Source organism: Eutrigla gurnardus (genome assembly GCF_963514095.1).
Source record: "Eutrigla gurnardus genome assembly, chromosome: 14".
Classification (NCBI taxonomy): Eukaryota; Metazoa; Chordata; class Actinopteri; order Perciformes; family Triglidae; genus Eutrigla; species Eutrigla gurnardus.
The window spans coordinates 3,463,392-3,484,840 of NC_139937.1; the positions used below are offsets into that span (position 1 = coordinate 3,463,392).

Here is a 21,449-nt window from a genome sequence, read left to right on the forward strand (position 1 = left end):
TGTGAACGGCCAGCTGCTCTCTCTGTGTCTCTCTCTGTGTGTCTCTCTCTCTCTCTCTGCCTCGGGGGGAATTAAATTATTTCAAAAACAACCCCACAAGAGGAGGTGAACTGCTGAGCCCAAGGAAGGCTGACGGACGGAGAGGGGTGCAGGATGAAGACCGGGTTCGGGGACCCGCTGTAAGGAGAGAAAGCAGGCGACATGGCAGTGCACGTTTTCAAGTGCCTGCGCCGGCCCGGCCGCTAGACCGACCGACAGGTAGGACGAGCTCCGGTTTCTGCTCGCTTATAATGTCAGAGTGGCGTTCAAAACCCGACTGACGTGCGACCTCGTGTGTGTGTGTGTGTGTGTGTGTGTGTGCAGGTTCACCCAGTGTTTTGACAGGACAGTAATGGAATATGAGGAGCCCGACGCGCCCCCCGCTGACAGCCCCACCAAAAGAGGTAAGAGGATCCATCACTGAGGTTTATTCTGAAGCACGTGTTCAAACTGTAAAAGCCTCTGCAAGTAGCATTCAACTTGGTGCTCTTATTGGGTTATTTAGTCTTTTCCCAGCAAGCCGTGCGGTTGCTCACTCCCACCCACATGCTTCCTCCCCCCACTCATTATCTCCTCCTGCTCACCTTTCCCCGCTGCCTCTCTCTCGTTTCTGTCTCCCTGTCACGGTGGTCACTATTATCTCCTTTCCCTCCACTCTCATCCATCTCTCCCCGTTATCCCTCCTCATCCCTTTCACTGTGTGTGGTTAAGGTGCTGTGAGTGGGTAAGAATGGCAGTAAGCCGGAGTAATCCTTGGGGATTAGTTCTTATTTTTGCTCCTGTTTTTGGTCAATGCTTTCCTATTCAAAGCCTCCTTCCCGCTGAGATCAAACTGTTGGAAGTCATTTGAGATAAGACACCTGGTTCATCCGCCACAGAAACCCACCGCACAACTTCCCTGTCCTCTGACGGCGTGGCGACACCAACACATTCTCACTCCCAACGCTTTGTCACCGCTCTGGCATCAGGTTGGGACGTGTCAGGGACGGCTACATCATGCATGATATGTGATTCAAATGAGTAAATAAACTTCCATCTTCACAAGAAGTTCGGTTGAGGCAACAAACACCACATAGGTGGCAGGTGACAAATGGGACCCGAACAGCAGACACATAACACTGCTCTGAGCGTCTGTGAATGAGATCGCATTAATGACACTGACCAAGCATCGGTATTTGACGAGTCGGGAGTGATTTTTGCAGCGATGGAACAGCATCTTTACCCCTTAGTCTTGTGAACGTAGCAGGATCACAGTTGAATCTTTCTCCACTACAAGTCAATGTCCTGCATTTAAATTTCGCAGATGGACGGTTCACCAACACCAGCAATATCGTGGTGCCAATGTTTCCAAATGTACCATATCTCTGATATCCTTTGGGAATGTTGTCTTAAATAATGCACAAGACAGCTGGAACATCATGAATATTATTTTGTCCGACAGAACGGTCTTTGTTGTTGATTTTGATTGTTGAATCAGCTACAGAGGGGGTACGGGTTTAGGGGTTAAAGGGTTTTTGTAAAAGAACAGCATCAGCTAACTTACCAGATACTGGAACTGCTGTAATGGTGTTTCAATCTGGTTAAAGTGGAGTTTCAGTGTGGTTGAACAGTTTTTCGTACTGCTGAGATGGCTCTTCTTCAGGCGACGAGTGTCTTGGTTTTAGTGGCTGTTGTGGGTGTCTTCTCATTGTTGTCGAGTGCTGGCTTTGAGTCTCTGTTGCTGCTCCACATTGCATTTCCTCCTGCCTGTAGGGTGAAACTCTGCTCCTATTATTGGATGCAGACCGTCTGAGGTGTCTATAGTCTGATCCTCGTCTCCGTATACTCTTTATGTTATTCTGCAGTTATTTGTGAACTTAAAATCGGTCTTCGTGGTGACAACCAGTGGTGTCTCTGGAAACCAAAGTGGTAACTAAGTCAACTACAAAATAATTTATAGATCAAGAAGAAAGAATACTCTCAGTCGTTTTTAACTTGTTTTCATCAAACAGATGTATTGTTTTCTTCAAAATTATTTTCTTTTTTCCCCACCTTGACACTTCTAATTTAGAAAAAAAAAAGCATTCTGCTCCAAATTTAGATTCAAATCTATCGTGATTTTTTGTGGTTTTGTGAGCTGAGCCACATTTCTGACTTCATTATCATTTATGAGCAATGCTCTCAGACGGCTTCATTAGCACTAAAGATTAAAGATTTAAGGCTCCGGAAAACAACATCCAAACCTGTTTCATCAGCTCTGCTTTTCACTTCATTCCTAATTATGCATTTTTGTTTCAATTATTCATTATGTTGTTATTATACATTTATACATTATGTGATTTACTTGCTTATTTATTTAACCAGTTATCACGACTGCCAATAAAATGAAACACCATCTGCCTTTTTGGCTTCTTTTACATGACTTTGGCATAAAGGTAATCCGACTTAAATATATTGACTTTTAGTGTGTTTTCTGTGTGTCATGGTTTTTTGTATTCAGGCGAAGTTGTCAGCCTACTCACTAGGTTCATGGTCTGCAGGCCTGTTATGTAACGCAGCAACTGTCACTTCAGCAGTCAGCTTAGATGTTAGTGAGATTTTGACTGATGAGCAGAGTTGATGTTTGTGCCTCTGTAATCATGTAGTCATGCACACTGTGTGTGTGTGTGTGTGTGTGTGTGTGTGTGTGTGTGTGTGTGTGTGTGTGTGTGTGTGTGTGTGTGTGTGTGTGTGTGTGTGTGTGCGTGTGTGGACTTGGTGGTGCGTTTATGGCCTGGCTGACAGGTGTCTTGCTGAATGTGTACATGCTGTGTCACATTTTGTTCATGCCGAAGTCGATGTTGGTGATTGCATTCGATCTTTTTTTAATACCACATTTCAGAAAGTGGCATAACATGAAATCCAGTGGTCCATAGGTGACTTTAAATGGTTTAACATGGCTCATTTCTGTTGATAAGTATGTGACTTATAAAAGAACAAAACCAACCGACAGCTTCCTCACATTATGTGTGCTGTCCGGTAACTACCTTATTAATTATTAAGCCAGAAACATATTTAATATGTCCCAATACATACTATGTCCAAAATACCAGGATGTACTGCATCTTGTCGCATTTTTGCAGTATGTAAGCCAATATGCTTTTCTGACTATTCTGACCCCTAATCCTGTGTGCAGCAGATCTATGAGCAAGAGGGTCAAAGTTCAAGGTGCAACGTTATGAGGAAGTATGTCCCAGTTGAAAGCGTGCTGCATGCAACAGTATGTACTTTGTAAGGGCAGTTGCAGTATGTACTAGGAGTAAATAGTAAAAGTATGCGATTTGGAAAGCCGTGTAAGTTTATTGGCTTTTTGTTCATATTATTAAACAGAATAAACATCCACAAACACCGTCCCTCCAATCCTCAATATACAGTATTCTCAGTCAAAAGCAACACCTAAACATAACATTAATTATAAATAAGCAAGTTATTGTAGATAGGTGGAATTAAAAGAGAACACAGTTGTAAAGATACAAATATGTAATAAGTTTATATACAAGTAGAACTATAAACTATATACTATAAAGTATGACAATATCAAATATATAAATCAACACAGTAATTTGATGATCAGATGGAAAAGAAGGAGAAGAAGGCCCTGTTGTGTATTTCTATAGCTGACTAATGAAAAGAAGGACAATCAGTCTTTATACTCCTTATTAATGCAATGTGTATATAATTGTTTAACATTAACTTTGAAGACATTTAAAAGATGTTAAAGAATAAAAAAAATCATAGCTCTCAATTTGGAAATGAAAAGGTTAAAAAAGTGTGTTTTCATTCAACACAACTCTTTTACATGTCGCAATCCCCCTTCAGACGTCTGCTCAGGTAGCGTTCAACGTGTCTTTACATTTTCCGTGCTCTGCTTTCATTCCATGCTTTCTGCTTATGAAGCAAAACTTGATTTGATGAGGGGAGGAAAACAGTGGAAACCACAGAGGGCCTGATCTGGTGTCAGACAAAGACCAGCTAGCTCTACGTCTTCCATTGATACTTATCTCCCCTGCCTTCAGACCTCTCTGTGTCTCACGCACACACACACACACACACACACACACACATACAACGCCAGAAATAAACCCTCTGTGTGTTCACTCACACTCACTGCAATTCTGACTTTCTCACAATTGCGGTCAAACAGGCAAACAAAAAACGAGGACCTATTGCTTCATAGACACCCATCTTCCTCTGCCTGTATCTCCCATGTGTGTGTGTGTGTGTGTGTGTGTGTGTAACATAGCCACCTAGCAGCAATAAGTAGGAGTCCTATAATTTAAGCTCTTTGTTATCAGTGAGGCTTCTTATCTGTACACAGGAGTTTGCACATTGCAAACAATAGTGAAAAACGCAGTGAATTCTGTAAAAACCCTGAACCAAACTGCCATTAAGGATTTGAAAGGGTTTATCAGCTGAATCTGTTACTGGAAGCCTGGCTCAGTTACTCTCACATTGCATGCTATAGTTTCATTCAATCCCTTGATTAACCCTTGTGTGGTGTTCATACTTCTGTTACACAGCCAATGTTAGCAGGTCTGGTGGACCTACTGTAGTATTAGCTCTTAAAAAAAAGATAACTATAGATAATATGGTCAATAATTGACATTTACCTCTGTATGATCACATTTATAAATAAAAATGCCGATTGTTTTTTGTGATTGAAATGTAATTTTTGAAGAAGAAAAAAAGAAATAAGAGTGAAATAAACTATGTTTATCTTGAACACATATAAATGAAACAAGGTTTTTCATCACTACTGATGTGTAGTGAACAGATGTAGTGTACAGATTAACAGATTGAATATATTTCATGCAGTCCTAAATAAACATATGCCAGGTTATACAACACATGAGGGGCACAGTTTTACTGTGTGTGTGTGTGTGTGTGTGTTGCATATGACTTTCTTGCATTTGATGCATGTATACCTGTGTCTTCCTGCTGACGGGTTTGTTTTGGGGGCGGCTGATGTTCCTCCCACTTTTCTAATTCACTGTCAGTCTCTGAAATGTGATACTGAAATTCTGAAATATCTAAATACTAAATGAATAGCCCTCTTCACTCTCTTCCATCTCCCTCTTCTAAAATACCTTCCAACGCCCATGTGGACACACACACACACACACACACACACACACACACACACACACACACACACACACACACACACACTGACAGCAGGCCCAGATAGGTGCAGTACACAGAACACCAGATATGTCATGTAAATGCGTGGGGGGGGGGGGGGGGGGGGTCCACAGTAGGTAACCATTGAAAATGTGTTCTGTTATGTGTTCTTCACAGAAAATGAGCCAAGGCCAGTGCGTCTCTGAAAAATGTATTAATTGTATCATTGTTCTTTGAGCAAACATTGAAAACAGGTCCCACAGATCCAAACACATTTTTTATTTCACTGCCAAGCTAACGCTGCTGCTACAGTGCACGTTTCTGTGGTTGAAGTTTTCAGATCAGTTTCGTAAGGCAGCAGAAAATCAAGCACAAGTATGCAAAAACTGTTCTTGTGTTAATAAATCAGAATCAGAATACTTTATTAATCCCTCCACTCATAAATACAAGGCCTATAGACATTGTATACGTGTGACAAGTCCTATACAATAATATATATAAGTATACAATTATACAAGTATACAATTATAAATAAATAATGGCACCAGATATCTGTAATAATGTACTTAGCTATTTTATAGTCTTTCTTGTTTTCTTTTTTTTTTTAAATCAAACATTAAACCCACTTTAATGCGTAATAGTGTGCTGTTTAATCCTGGAATCAGTTTGGGATCGAGTCTCAGTTGAAGTCTCATCTGTGAAGCTCATGATTTCACTGCATGTTGTGTTTCTGCTTCTAAAACATCTCACCCAGACTGTTGACATGAAGCTTGAAGTAAAACTCTGATTGACAGCAAGAGTCACGTAGTTTTGAATCACTAACTCCGTCTTTGTTGTCCCTCAGGAGGAGCCGCGTCCAAGAAGACCCACTTGAGTGAGTTCTCTGAAATACCGTGTCCACATGTATGTGTGTGTGAGTGTGGTGATGACTTTGTTTGTGCTAGATATTTGTGCATGCACTGTGGTTACCTTCACTGTGAGTGAACATACAACATTGCACCTGTACAGCAAGACACACACACACACACACACACACACTGTGGTGTCGCTGAAGTTGGGCTATTAGCAACGCTGTGTGTGCGTGTGTGTTTGTTTGTGTTGCACCTGTGCTGCCACACACACACACACACACACACACACACACACACAGTGATGGCACTTTGGCATCTGAATGCAGCGATAACATCTGATCTTTTTTTAACTTCTTTGGTTTAACACTTTCTGCCACAAGCACACCTGGGTGTGTCATTGAGCGTTATGACAAACAAATTGAGCTTAAACAGTGATGGTGTTATTGATTGTTGTAGATGTGTGTAGATACAGAGGGCCGTGGTGGTCTTGTGCTGTTCGGCGCATCAGTCAGGTGCTCTAGATGGAAGGATGATAACGGGAGAGAAAGATCACGAAGGAAACAAACTCAAGTAGTTTTCTTGAGTATTTCCACTTTCTGCTTTCTATTTTTATTCCACTACATTTAACAGGGAATTATTGTTTAACATCAATCACGCAGAGATCTGACCGACAGTAAAGTAGTTAAAGTAGCTCCAACTCAACATGCTGCAACATTTAAATGCTGCTTGTAATAAGAATCCAGTAATATGATTAAAGTTCTGACAAGAGTCTTTCTTTACTGAGACAGACAGGTAACCAGTCTATCACAGGGCTGACATGTAGAGACAGACAGGTAACCAGTCTATCACAGTAGAGACAGACAGGTAACCAGTCTATCACAGGGCTGACATGTAGGGACAGACAGGTAACCAGTCTATCACAGGGCTGACATGTAGAGACAGACAGGTAACCAGTCTATCACAGGGCTGACATGTAGAGACAGACAGGTAACCAGTCTATCACAGGGCTGACATGTAGAGACAGACAGGTAACCAGTCTATCACAGGGCTGACATGTAGAGACAGACAGGTAACCAGTCTATCACAGGGCTGACATGTAGAGACAGACAGGTAACCAGTCTATCACAGGGCTGACATGTAGAGACAGACAGGTAACCAGTCTATCACAGGGCTGACATGTAGAGACAGACAGGTAACCAGTCTATCTGACATGTAGAGACAGACAGGTAACCAGTCTATCACAGGGCTGACATGTAGAGACAGACAGGTAACCAGTCTATCACAGGGCTGACATGTAGAGACAGACAGGTAACCAGTCTATCACAGGGCTGACATGTAGAGACAGACAGGTAACCAGTCTATCACAGGGCTGACATGTAGAGACAGACAGGTAACCAGTCTATCACAGGGCTGACATGTAGAGACAGACAGGTAACCAGTCTATCTGACATGTAGAGACAGACAGACAGGTAACCAGTCTATCACAGGGCTGACATGTAGAGACAGACAGGTAACCAGTCTATCACAGGGCTGACATGTAGAGACAGACAGGTAACCAGTCTATCACAGGGCTGACATGTAGAGACAGACAGGTAACCAGTCTATCACAGGGCTGACATGTAGAGACAGACAGGTAACCAGTCTATCACAGGGCTGACATGTAGAGACAGACAGGTAACCAGTCTATCACAGGGCTGACATGTAGAGACAGACAGGTAACCAGTCTATCACAGGGCTGACATGTAGAGACAGACAGGTAACCAGTCTATCACAGGGCTGACATGTAGAGACAGACAGGTAACCAGTCTATCACAGGGCCGACATGTAGAGACAGACAGGTAACCAGTCTATCACAGGGCCGACATGTAGAGACAGACAGGTAACCAGTCTATCACAGGGCTGACATGTAGAGACAGACAGGTAACCAGTCTATCTGACATGTAGAGACAGACAGGTAACCAGTCTATCTGACATGTAGAGACAGACAGACAGGTAACCAGTCTATCACAGGGCTGACATGTAGAGACAGACAGGTAACCAGTCTATCACAGGGCTGACACGTAGAGACAGACAGGTAACCAGTCTATCTGACATGTAGAGACAGACAGGTAACCAGTCTATCACAGGGCTGACATGTAGAGACAGACAGGTAACCAGTCTATCACAGGGCTGACATGTAGAGACAGACAGGTAACCAGTCTATCACAGGGCTGACATGTAGAGACAGACAGGTTACCAGTCTATCTGACATGTAGAGACAGACAGGTAACCAGTCTATCTGACATGTAGAGACAGACAGACAGGTAACCAGTCTATCACAGGGCTGACATGTAGAGACAGACAGGTAACCAGTCTATCACAGGGCTGACACGTAGAGACAGACAGGTAACCAGTCTATCTGACATGTAGAGACAGACAGGTAACCAGTCTATCACAGGGCTGACATGTAGAGACAGACAGGTAACCAGTCTATCACAGGGCTGACATGTAGAGACAGACAGGTAACCAGTCTATCACAGGGAGACATGTAGAGACAGACAGGTAACCAGTCTATCACAGGGCTGACATTTAGAGACAGACAGGTAACCAGTCTATCACAGGGAGACATGTAGAAACAGACAGGTAACCAGTCTATCACAGGGCTGACATGTAGAGACAGACAGGTAACCAGTCTATCACAGGGAGACATGTAGAGACAGACAGGTAACCAGTCTATCACAGGGCCGACATGTAGAGACAGACAGGTAACCAGTCTATCACAGGGCCGACATGTAGAGACAGACAGGTAACCAGTCTATCACAGGGAGACATGTAGAGACAGACAGGTAACCAGTCTATCACAGGGCTGACATGTAGAGACAGACAGGTAACCAGTCTATCACAGGGCTGACATGTAGAGACAGACAGGTAACCAGTCTATCACAGGGAGACATGTAGAGACAGACAGGTAACCAGTCTATCACAGGGCTGACATTTAGAGACAGACAGGTAACCAGTCTATCACATGTAGAGACAGACAGGTAACCAGTCTATCACAGGGCTGACATGTAGAGACAGACAGGTAACCAGTCTATCACAGGGCTGACATGTAGAGACAGACAGGTAACCAGTCTATCACAGGGAGACATGTAGAGACAGACAGGTAACCAGTCTATCACAGGGCCGACATGTAGAGACAGACGGGTAACCAGTCTATCACAGGGCCGACATGTAGAGACAGACAGGTAACCAGTCTATCACAGGGCCGACATGTAGAGACAGACAGGTAACCAGTCTATCACAGGGAGACATGTAGAGACAGACAGGTAACCAGTCTATCACAGGGCTGACATGTAGAGACAGACAGGTAACCAGTCTATCACAGGGCTGACATGTAGAGACAGACAGGTAACCAGTCTATCACAGGGCTGACATGTAGAGACAGACAGGTAACCAGTCTATCAAAGGGCTGACATGTAGAGACAGACAGGTCTTTGGACTGTGGGAGGAAGCCGGAGAACACGGAGAGAACCCACACTGACACGGGAGAACATACAAACTCCACACAGAAGGAACCTGAACCAGAACTGGGAATCAAACCCGGAACCCTCTCGCTGTGAGGCGACCGTGCTACCCACTACACCACCATGCAGCCAATAAACACCCATGTGTGTCATAAAAAACCAAACAGCCTTTGAAAAGTTTATAAAATCTTACTTGACTAAGATCTTTCAGTGAGTGACTGATTTGCTTGCCGCCTGTTGAAAGTGGTTTGATTTAAATCCTCAGGTGTGAATGGAGTCTGACACTATAAAGCTGATTTGTTTTTAACATGTGGTGTAGAGTGAGGGGGTGAAGGATAACAACAAAGACATCAGGAAAAAGTACCTTGACAGAGCAGACAGGCCAAGGGACAGTCCCTCCTTTCCTTTGTCTCTCTCTCTCTATCTCTCTCTCACACACACACACACACACACTCAACAAGGAAGATGAGGAGGCGACTGACACTCAAAAGTCTGAATAAGTGTGCTGAAGGTGCAGTGAGAAACCGAGCCGGCACGCTTAAGGACGGACGAAAAGAAAAGATCGTGTAAAAGAAAAGTCTGTGAAAAGAGAGAGAGAGACCGAGAGAGAGACAGAGAGAGAGACAGAGAGAGTGAGAAAGAGAGAGAGAGAGAGAGTGCTGTCAGACAAAGTAAGTTTGTGAAAGTGGGCCAAACATCTGAGACAAGTGGAGGAGTGAGGATGATGCGAGGTAGGGAAGAAGTTCTTTGGTGTCTGTCTGTCTGTGTTTGTTTGTGTGTGTGTGTGTGTTTGTGTGTGTGTGTGTGTGTGTGTGTGTGTGTGTGTACAGTCCTATCAAAGATATTTTTTATCAATTAGATTGCTTGCATGCCTTTTGGTCTCTCCAATCCATGCTGACTTATTGAAAGTGTTAAAGACGGCAGCGTGATGCTTCTGATGCAGCATCTTGTTATTCAGACGTCTAATAATGTCAGTTTAGGTTTAGGTTTTATTTATTTTTTTAATTCTTTAGCTTTCATCAAATCCCTGAAATAACTGTAACCTCTGGCTTCAAACCTCTTCTTATTTTTTTGACTTGACCAGGCTGTGTGATGATGTGTTCCACTCTTCTTCGCTGATGTAACGCTGTGTTTAACACAACAAAAAGTCAAAATTTTACTTTCTTATATTAGCTATTTTTAATGTTTTATCTGATGTTTAAGATTTAATCAGCCATATTTTTAACTCCCCACACACACACACACACACACACATGCGTACGTACGGTTTAAAGTGCACCTTATGAAGGCCAACGTTCTTATTATCTAATTAGAGTTCTTCATTGGCCGACTGTTTGTGTACGTTCACGTCGATATGTGTGTGTTTCAGTTTTGGGGTTTGGTAACATGACTCAATTTTGAGCTCCCTTTGATGGATTTAAGATTTGAATCATGTCTCAGATATTTCTTCCCTCTCTCCTTCCCACACACACCTCAGGCACGAAGCCGAGCTGACTAAAGACGTCGAGAATCAGAGTGCAATACCTTAAACAATGTCTACTTTTTAAAACAAATTCCATACCTGCAAAACAGCTTTTGTTTGGCGTTGCCATATTTTCACGATGAGTACTTGATTAAAAAATGACGCTAAACTTAGTCTCAAGGAACCGGGTTGCAATATGACATTAGAAGTGTGTGCAAAAGCCTTTTTGCAAACACTTCCACCGAAATCTAACCAAAGTAAAAACTGAATAGACAGGAAAACAGGATGCTTCACGACCGCAGTGCATCAGTTTGAATGGACTGACTTCACACACACATTACTGTAGACAGGATGCAGAGGAAATGCTATTATTGTGAAAATGTGATAAGAAAATGTGATTTCTTGTGCAAAATAACATAAATGGGTAGAATAAATATACACAACATGCAGGGGAGAAGAGGAGAGAAATAATGAGAAATGATGAATCTTCTCTATGCAAGTTGCTCACGCACTCTTTTTCTCTCTTGCATCTCTTGCAAACACACACACACACACACACACGTATAGATGCAGAAGCACACAGATCCACAGCTGTGTTTTAGATGGCGCCTAGATATAGCGCATCTCAGCCCTGCAGCTGTGTGTGGATAATGTGTGCATGAAAGAGGGTAAAGGAGGCTCCCATCATATCTTCACTTCACAGCAATAAACATTTAGTCATCCATTTCCCTTACAGTGCGGCTCGATGCCATCAGAACTTTACGCACACACAAATTTCACACGGCTTTGTTGTTCTGTTCGGGGGATTCCTGTCTAGAATCTTTAACAGTTTCTTTATCAGAAAGGATGTCCTTGTTCCTGCGAACAGCACTTCCAAAGCAGTCGGCTTTAGATCAAAGCTCACATCTAAGTCGCAGGTGACACATTCCCCCCGAAATATGGTTAATGAAACGCAACACTTGATTCACAGCCTTCGTGTCAAAACATTACCTCTTTCAGCCCCAAAGTCAGTCTGCACTTCAAACGTCAAATATGCTAAATCGGATGCTTCGGTGCTCAGATCAGCTTTGATAATTCCCTCTTTTCTCAGATAAGCTGCTGTTGATAGACATTCTCACTTTGTTGTCAGTTAATGACTGAAAGTCGCGTGACGATTTTAATCCCTGTAGATCTGCAGTCAGCATTGAAATATAAGTAACCAGAAATGTTTAGTAGTAAAATGTAGTCAGAAAGACGTCTTACTACAATATCCCAGTTTGTCACATTCTTTCTGTGTCTTTTTTTTTTTTTTTTATAAATTTAGTCAAGGATCCTTTAACACCAATTTCAGTTAGATTGAGAAATTCCTAAATCATGGTTTCTCGTAAAGAAAATCTATTCTGGCATATTTTCATTTAGTCATTTGTTCGTGCTTTTGCAGAACTTTTTCTCTTTTTTGCACGGCAAGACAAATTAATGTAAAGTTGGATTTGGTATGACATCACTTTGAAATGAGAAGGGCAAGCATTTTATATATTTGTATAATATATATATATATATATATATATACTGTATATATATATAAGTATACATTTTTTTCTTTTGTGAACTACAAAGATATCTTTTCCACCCCAAAATTTGTTAAAATCTAAAATATCATTTGGTGTTTACCCGACGGATGGTGAATGTTTTAAATGTCTTGCTTCAGCATGATTCTAAATTAAAATCTTTAAAGTAGAATTACAGTTAACTGTGATACGGTTAAAAAATGTTAATTATTATAATTCATTATGAAAATAATATTTATTTATATTGTAAAAAAATGCCCGTTAAACTTTGTTTAAAATGTTTAACTTGATGTTGCAGATAAATAAAATTCTCATAAATTGTGTATAATCTTCCTAAACTAATAAATAAAACAACCTTTTTATCTCTCACACAATCAGTTTGGTAGTCTGTGTGACTATATACGTGTGTGTGTGTGTGTGTGTGTGTGTGTGTGTGTGTGTGTGTGTGTGTAAGGGTGTGAGGTGTGTGTATACAAACTTTGTTTGACTCTTGCTTGCACAAGTAACAAAGGTAAGCTTCCGTCGGAGGAAAGTTGAGGGTTTTTTTGTCCGTTTACAGTGCAAAGAACAGACAAGAAGACTGCTGACGGGGGTGATTTCAGGCAGACTGAAGAGTTCAGAGCAATCTGTTTAGTCCAAACACCCCCCCCCCCCCTGCATGCACACACACACACACACACACACACACACACACACACACACACACACACACACATAGTTTCACACGAAGGTGATGAGAGCACTGAAATATACTCTTTTATATCCATAGATCAAACCTTTTTCCTACGTTTTTCTTATTTTCCTCCTTATGGTTTTCTCACTACATTTCAGGTGTTATGTATTGATGATATACAGTATATATATATATATATATATATTTTTTTTTGCCTTTCAGACTCAGGTGTAATTTATCATATTAGTAAATAACACTCTTCCGCTTGTCTAAAAAATTGAGAACCCAAATATTTGTCCAGCGTTCAGCAGGAAGTCATCACACTCACGAGAAACCTGCAAACTGTTTTACGCACACAGGCAACTAATGTTCTTTTTTTAGTAATCAAAACCTGATCAAAAGACATAATCTAACTCTGTGTCGCAGCGTCTTGGTACACTTTGTTTGCGGATGCGTGGGAGGTGGCACTCTTTTATTTTGCCAGACAAACTGAGCATTTCCACCTCAGCACATGGACTGTAACTTAAACATCTTCGTCCTCTCAGACAGAGTGTGAGGATCGATTTTAGGATGACTAACTTAAATGGATTGGGTCGGCCGTTTAGTTTAAAGGACTCCATTTGAGTATGTAAATACGGCTTTGTGTGGTGTGCTCAGGTTGGTTTCACATTGTACGGCGTTACTGGAACGCAGTGGAAATCTAAAACAATGAGGGTTTGAGATATTGTGATTTATGACATAATGCAACTAAACTAAATAGTGTTGCTTGGATGCTGGAAAACAAAATGAATCATCATTACTTATTGAGCACATGTGATCTACAGTAGGCACAGATTTTTCACCTTATTCATGACCTTATGAATAAGATTTTTCACCTTATTCATGACCTTATGAATAAGATTTTTCACCATAAGGTCATGCTGAGTGATTGAGGGCTGCCACACGAGGATGCCCCAATTTGTTATTAAGACATTTGCCAGAGAAAAAAAATGCAATTCAAGATTATTCCTAAATGTATTTGCAAGCATTGTTTTTCAGCCATATTGCAAGCTGGACCCAATGTCACTGACAAAGGCACTAATAGAAGAAATGAAGGTGGTTTAGGCTTTTCAGTATTTCATCTCTCTCATGAACATATGCACACATGCCAGGAGACGCTGGGTTTGATTGATGTAAGCCTGTGGCTGGAGATAACAGGTGAGCCAAAAAAAAAATATATATATATAAGGATGCTCAGTGTTATCTGCTGGTGAGTTAATGTCCACTTACTAGATGCAGATTCCTTGTTTTGCTGGTGCTTTTCTATACGTTTAAGAAGGACAAAAAGAAACAGATACTGCGCTGTGTGGTTAGGTCGTCACAGGAGCTGGAGGAGCAGCAGCAGATGTGATGGCTGAGTGTGTGTGTGTGTGTGTGTGTGATCAGTGAAAGGTTGTGGGTCACAGTGGATTTCCTGTTTGTTTGAGGTTGAACCTGAAGTGAAATAGTGGAAAAAGAAAGACACAGACCACTCGTGTTCTCTCGCCCTATCCTGCACTACAGAAATGCAGTCGTAGTCACAATTTCAGGCCGACGGTGTACAGTATGTGATATTTAGCTTCTTCTGAGTTCATTTGACCCAAATCATCCAGTCACCTTGTGAAGTGTCAGTAGCATGTTGAATTGGTGTAATATTCCGATCTCTATCATGGTGAATCTTGAGGATAGCCTATCGGCGCTAATGGTGTCAGCAGCAAACTCATAAGTGCTTCTGCCTCATCACACATTGTCCTCGAAGCGTATTTCCCCTCAGACCGGCCGTCCTCCTCGGGAGTCTTCAGGTAATCCCTGTGGCACCAGATAAAGAGGGCACACACTGACACACTAACACACACTCGTGAGGAAATCTGACACAGTTATGCACGGAAACGCAGATACTACTGTGGAGAAGAATCAGACGCTCGTCATGCAAAAAACCCAACAATCATTGCATTTGTGGAGGGAGATGACAGGAAGAGATAAAAGGAGATGATTTAATTGACGCTATGCTGTGCTCCCTCAATACGATGAGATGAATTCATTCCATTAAGTGTTTTCTTCACACAATCCCATCACTTTAGTAGCGATATATTTGACAGGACTTACTATAAAACTGTTCACAGCCGTCACCAGTGCATGCCTTTTTTTCTTTCTTTTTTTTTTACTGGTATTTCTGGTATTTTAATGAAGTAAAAGACTGAGGGGCGTGAGAGCTCACGAAGATCAGGGGCACTGGGGGGGAGAGGGGAGAGAGGGGGGTGGACCGTTACTGGCAGTGATGAAGGTAGAGAGAGTGCATTACTGGCAGCTGTGTCCTTTATGAGCGAGACAGAGAAGGATTCACAAAGAAAGACATGACATGAAAGAGGGACAGTCAGAATGCAAGAGAAGCCAGTCAACCACTTGAAAGGACTCTGAGGTTGACACCTTTGAGTTCTCCGCCTTTCTCCATTTGCAAATATTCCACGTCCTCAGAAGACTCCTTTCCTCATCATATTAGATGTTATTGTGATCATTATTATTAAGGCAGGAGGTGTGCGAGAGGAAAATACCTTTGGTTCACTCTGGCCACACAGCAACTGCTAAATGTTGGAGGGGAAGTACAGCAGCACACCCAAGTTCTCGTGGGAATCGCTTTCCAGTTGCCTTCTTTGGGTAGAATATGCAATGTCATTACGTTAAGAATGATGGTTTATTGGCTATTAAAAGGATTTAAGGACTTCTTTAACATTATTCAAAGAACATAAACTGTTGTATTGTGGCATTTTCACTTTTCATATCCTGTTCTGTTGCTGGATGGAGTGCAGTTATGATACTGAAAATCAAGTTACGTTTCCCTCCTGGTTTGTTATCTGAGTGAATGTGAAGCGGCACCTGCATGGAGGAAACCAGATCATCAGATCAGGCTGCATTTGAAAATGTTAAGATGTCTGCTTTTACTTTTGTGTTTCTGCAGCCCAGATTGAAGTTATCCCATGTAAGATCTGCGGTGATAAGTCCTCTGGAGTGCACTATGGAGTCATCACCTGTGAGGGCTGCAAGGTGAGACGACCGCATTCACATTGCTGTGCAAACACTCCAAAGACTCCTGGGTATTAAAGGAGCAGTTCAACATGTTGGAAAACACCCTTCAGAGAGTTAGATCAGGAGATTGATACCATTTTCATGTCTGTCCATTCGATATGAAGCTACCGCTAGCAGCATGTTAGCGGTAGCTCTGTCTCAATGTAAGAAATCCTCCCAGCAGCACCTCTAAAGCTCACTGATCAACATGTTATATCTTTTTTGTTTACTCAGTACAAAAACCTGAGATGTAAAAAGGACACAATGTGGTTTTATGGTAGGTCTAACTCTCAGGAAGAAATCAATAAACTTATATCCTTAAATTTTGAACTATTCCTAACAAAAATGTGAGCATCGAAATGTCGGAGATATATTTAAGGGTTATTTAGAAACGATGTTGCGTTGCATAGTTTGTCCATCCATCCATCCATCCATCCATCCATCGTCTACCGCGTATCCTGTATTCAGGGTGACGGGGGGGCTGGAGCCGATCCCAGCTGACATTGGGCGAAGATGTTATGCTACGGCCAGAGTGTATCAAGGCCAAGACAAGATCAAGATTCTGAGGGGTTGAGACCAAGACCAAGTCAAAAACTAGACCAAGGGAGGACAAGACTGAGTGTATATACTATACGTATATGTATCTGCTTAAATACAATAATCCTGTTGCACCCATCCCTCAGGGGTTTTTCCGGCGCAGCCAGCTGCCTACCGTATCGTACTCCTGCTCCAGACAGAACAACTGTCAGATCGACCGAGCCAGCCGCAACCGCTGTCAACACTGCCGTCTCCAGAAGTGCTTGGCGCAGGGCATGAGCAGAGACGGTGAGACGCACCGGCAGACAGAACATACGCTTCGCTCGGAGCGTTTCTTTATTGTCATGCGTTCATGTTTCTTTTGTTGTCCTCCTCAGCTGTGAAGTTCGGACGGATGTCCAAACGTCAGCGGGACACTCTGATCGCTGAAGTGGAGAGGCATCGGCAGCAGCAGCAGCAGCAGCAGCTTCAGGGAGATGCACGGTCTCTCTCGTCCTTCCCCCCCAAGACCCGTCAAGACCGCTCCCCACAGCTCCTTCAGCCCATGGCCTCGGAGTACAACTTCCACGGGGACGCCGAGCTGCTGTCTTACCCAGCTGATGTCCACCCCTACCTGGCGTGCTCCCCCAACGAGTCGCAGGGTCGGGGCGTCAACAGCGGACACGCTGACATAAGAGGTCAGGCACATGTGTGAATTATGTACGTACACATCCCTGTTGTCCTTTCTGCTCATTCCTCATTCGTCTTCTCTGGTCCACGTGTCAGGGTTTGACTCCAGACAGCCATCTCACAATCTGTTGGCGATTCATCCCTTCAACTCTCTGGAGGATCCTTACAGCCTTAATCCCCACTCTCTGAGGAACATAGGTGAGCAGACGGTGGGCTCACGTGATTCTAGATGTGTTGTATTTTTATATTTACAAGTGTTTCTTTCCTTTTTTTTTCCAGATGAGCTTTGTGCCAGCATTGTGCGTTCTCACAGAGAGACCAGCCAGTACAGAGTGGAGGAGCTGCAGGCTCTCAAGTGGAAACTGCTCAGCAGAGAGGAGATCCAAGCCTACCAGAGCAAAGTACGCCGACCCGATGTCCTTACTCTCACAACCATAACAAGGCATTTCAGATGGTCTTGAGGCCGAGGCTGCTTTTGATTCATTATCAGTTTGCCTCTTCGGTGCTTCTCCATTTTTGATCCCATGAGAAACTTGAATTACTTACGACGGTGTATTAGGGCCGCTGTAGGAAAAAAAATGGAGCCGAGAGGTGGGCAATATTCAGAGACAAAAAGTGGCAAATTTGAAACTTTATTACGATGCTAACAACCAGCATATGCCAGACAGTCACATTTATGTTTCTAATTAATCCATCACAACGTGTGACAACACCTCGTTAAGGTCTTTAGGGTGATGGATGTTGATGGTTATTATTTTTTTTATGGGCCAAATTGTCATCTTCTGGGTGTTTATTGATAGGGGGGTTGGGCTATGATGCTAGCGGTAGCTTTCACTTCATGTCATAGGAAGTTAACAAGTTGACCGGATATTTGCCATTGCTATGACAACAAGTCTAATTAGAAAAATAAATGCGTACATTCATAGGAAGTTACCTATCACAGATGCCGGTTGTTAGCTTTTTTTTCCTACAGTGGCCCTAATACGGCGTCGTACTTTGTTAATTCTCCAAAAAATTATTTTCAATTGTTTTTAATTATAGTAAATAAAGAGCTAAAACACAGAAACTTTCTCTGCTTACTAAGAACAAAGAGCAGTAAACTGGACAGTACGGATGAGTCTATGTGGGATGAGTTAAACAGTCTCTTCTGGTTGGTTTGAATGTTACGTTGAATTAAAATAAATAAACGGTCTCTCTTACTCCCTATCACTCTGTCTCCCAGTCGGTGGACGAGATGTGGCAGCACTGCGCCATCCGACTGACTGATGCCGTTCAGTATGTGGTGGAGTTTGCGAAACACATCCCAGGTTTCCGTATGCTCAGCCAGAACGATCAGATCGCTCTCCTGAAGACCGGTGAGTTTACCCATCACTTAGCAAGAAGTCACGTCACCGTCAGCCAGTCTTCTTTTGTTAACAGATCCTTTATTTCTTCCCTCCTCGCTCAGGCTCCATGGAAGTGGTTCTGGTCAGGATGAGTCGCTTCTTCAACACAGAGAACAACACCGTCTTCTTCGATGGGAAGTTTGCTGGAGTTGACGTCTTCAAGTCTTTGGGTGAGGGTTTCTCTCCAACTTGTCTCAGCTCTGCAACCATTCGTGCAGCGAGCACAATGAATCAATACGGTGGTGCGTCAATGCTCTGTGGTTTCTTTTCTTGCAGCGTGTGGCGATTTAATCACAGCCGTGTTTGACTTTGCTCACGGTTTGTGTGCTCTCAAGCTCACCGAGCAGCAGATTGCTCTCTTCAGTGCTCTGGTGCTGATCAGCACAGGTGAGATCGGCTCATCACTCCCTCAATTGTGTTGCTTGTTATGACACTAGTGACTTCTGTCAGTGAGCATCCATTCGTATTTGTTTACCTCTAGGAAGCAGATTTTTTTTCCTTGTTCTTCATTATTTACAGTCGTTTACCTTTTTCAGATTCATTATTTATTTAATTCAACATTTCTTCTTAGTGTAGACAATGGATGGATGGATTTCTTCTTAGTGCAGGGCTGCTTATCTGCCTTCCCTAGTGGGAGATTGTGTGTGTGTGTGTGTGTGTGTGTGTGTGTGTGTGTGTGTGTGCATACGGTAAATCAAAAGATGAGATGACTTAAGGCCTTTGCACACTGAGTCCATTTTTTTCATCCATTTTCGCACATTAAAACAAAATTACGACCTCACGTTATGTCAATCACGTTTGCACACCGGCTCCGAAACTTTCATCCGTGAAAAAACTTTCCGAAACAGGTTTGATTTTCTGCATTTGTCAGAAGAAATTGTCAGTCAAACGCAAGTGGCGAAAGTTTTTTGGCCACTCAGAGCCCACAAACATCCTAAATATCAACGAACCAGCTCATCCACCTCGTCACTGAAAGCAAGGCGCTGTCACATTTAAAAAGATTCGGTGGTGTAATTTCCCTTGCTTGAGAAATACTAGGTGTGGCGTGTGAACAGGTTGAAATGCGTGAGTCTCACGCCCACCTGAGAGCCCTGCATGTTGCCTCATACTTTCCCTCATTCATTTCCACACATTTAGCCTCTCTGCCCCCCAGTGGCCGTTAGTAGACATGGTTATATGACACACAGTGAACAAGGACTTTTTCAAATGGATGTAGAATGATTTTAACCCATGGAAAGGTGTTCAAATACATTTGCTTTTTTTTTTTTTTTTTGTCTTTCCCTGCAGACCGTCCATGTCTGGAGGATCGAGGCAGAGTTCAGCGAGTGCAGAGAAGCGTGGAGTTTGGACTCAGGCACATTTTACACCGAGACAATCAAGAGAGTCTCATGAACAAGGTGGATTTGTATTTTGCTTTACTCAAACATGTTGTTCTTTGACGTGCATGTGCAGACGTCTCACTGCCTCTGTGTCCTCCCTGCAGCTGTACCAGAGGATGGCGGTGTTGCGTTCACTGTGCAGTCTGCACATGGAGAAACTGCACTGGTTCAGTCAGCGATACCCGCTCACTGCTCACTCTCTGTTCCCTCCACTCTACAAGGAGCTGTTCGCCTCCGAGGCAGAGCAGCTGCCGGGGACCACGCACTGATGATTGACTCGAATATGCAAAGACACAGTCCTACACACACACACACACACACACACACACACACAAACGCATATTATTTTATCATCATCACTTCCTGACAGAATCTATTTTTCTAATAATGAAAATAAATGAGAAAAGCACAGTAACTGTAGCATGTTAAGTATTACATGAATTCTAGCTGTTTTGAATGTGTCAAACATACATTTCAATATTTTGATAGCATAAAAGTGTTTTGATTCCAGGGAAACATTTAGTTTGACAGCACATTGGGAGTGAGGTACATCATTCGTTTACCCTCAGGATAGGTGCTGTTGTCAGTCACAGTTACTGTGTGTCACATTAGAGGCTGATCAACATCAACGGAAATTTGAAATGGTAGTCCACCCAAAAGGTGACTTTGTAACTTGTCCTTTGGCGAATGCCTTCCATATTCACCCAGGGATAGGCTGGATAGAAAAATAAAATGAAGACAAAATATTTGAACAAGTTAAGACACAAAGAATGAATCACCCAGGAACAACAAATGTGCAGGCAGAGCAAAAAACAAACAAACAAACAGGAGGCTTATTATCACACGTCTACCAGGGAGAAGTAAATCCCAATCGTGGAGCAAAATATCGGAACGGCATTCATATATCATTCCTGATTCAGCAACGCTGTTACAGATGTTGACCCGGTTCCATAACATAATTAACGTTACGCAACCCACTATCTGTTCCTGTAAAAGTGCACGTGGGGAAACTGACAACGTTTTGTTTTTGTATAATTATCTCTGATGACCCGCAGTAACAATCAGTTGTTTTCCAAACTAGCCAGAGGTACTCTCTGCACCCTCATATTGTATACATGTTTTGAAGGTTAAAGTTTGTGGAGTGAGCCTAACTCCCCCTGATGCAAGATGGACTGTCACAGTGA

At 42.7% G+C, this 21,449-nt stretch overlaps 1 protein-coding gene across 3 annotated transcripts; it reads left to right on the forward strand.

Annotated features, from left to right (window-relative positions):
- Positions 1-21,188, forward strand: rorc (RAR-related orphan receptor C). 3 transcript variants are annotated; one of them, XM_084026352.1, is made up of 13 exons: positions 1-258; positions 364-443; positions 6,023-6,052; positions 16,189-16,274; positions 16,979-17,120; positions 17,210-17,509; positions 17,598-17,699; positions 17,781-17,902; positions 18,724-18,856; positions 18,949-19,056; positions 19,163-19,273; positions 20,174-20,283; positions 20,370-21,188. In XM_084026352.1, exons 2-13 carry the CDS (start codon positions 392-394, stop codon positions 20,532-20,534), a joined length of 1,461 nt encoding a protein of 486 aa, XP_083882478.1. In that variant the 5' UTR covers positions 1-258; positions 364-391; the 3' UTR covers positions 20,535-21,188. The 3 variants fall into 3 exon arrangements, with proteins under 3 accessions (XP_083882478.1, XP_083882479.1, XP_083882480.1); XM_084026353.1 differs by lacking the exon at positions 6,023-6,052; XM_084026354.1 differs by lacking the exons at positions 1-258; positions 364-443; positions 6,023-6,052 and adding an exon at positions 10,136-10,263.
- The last annotated feature ends 261 nt before the right edge of the window (positions 21,189-21,449 follow it).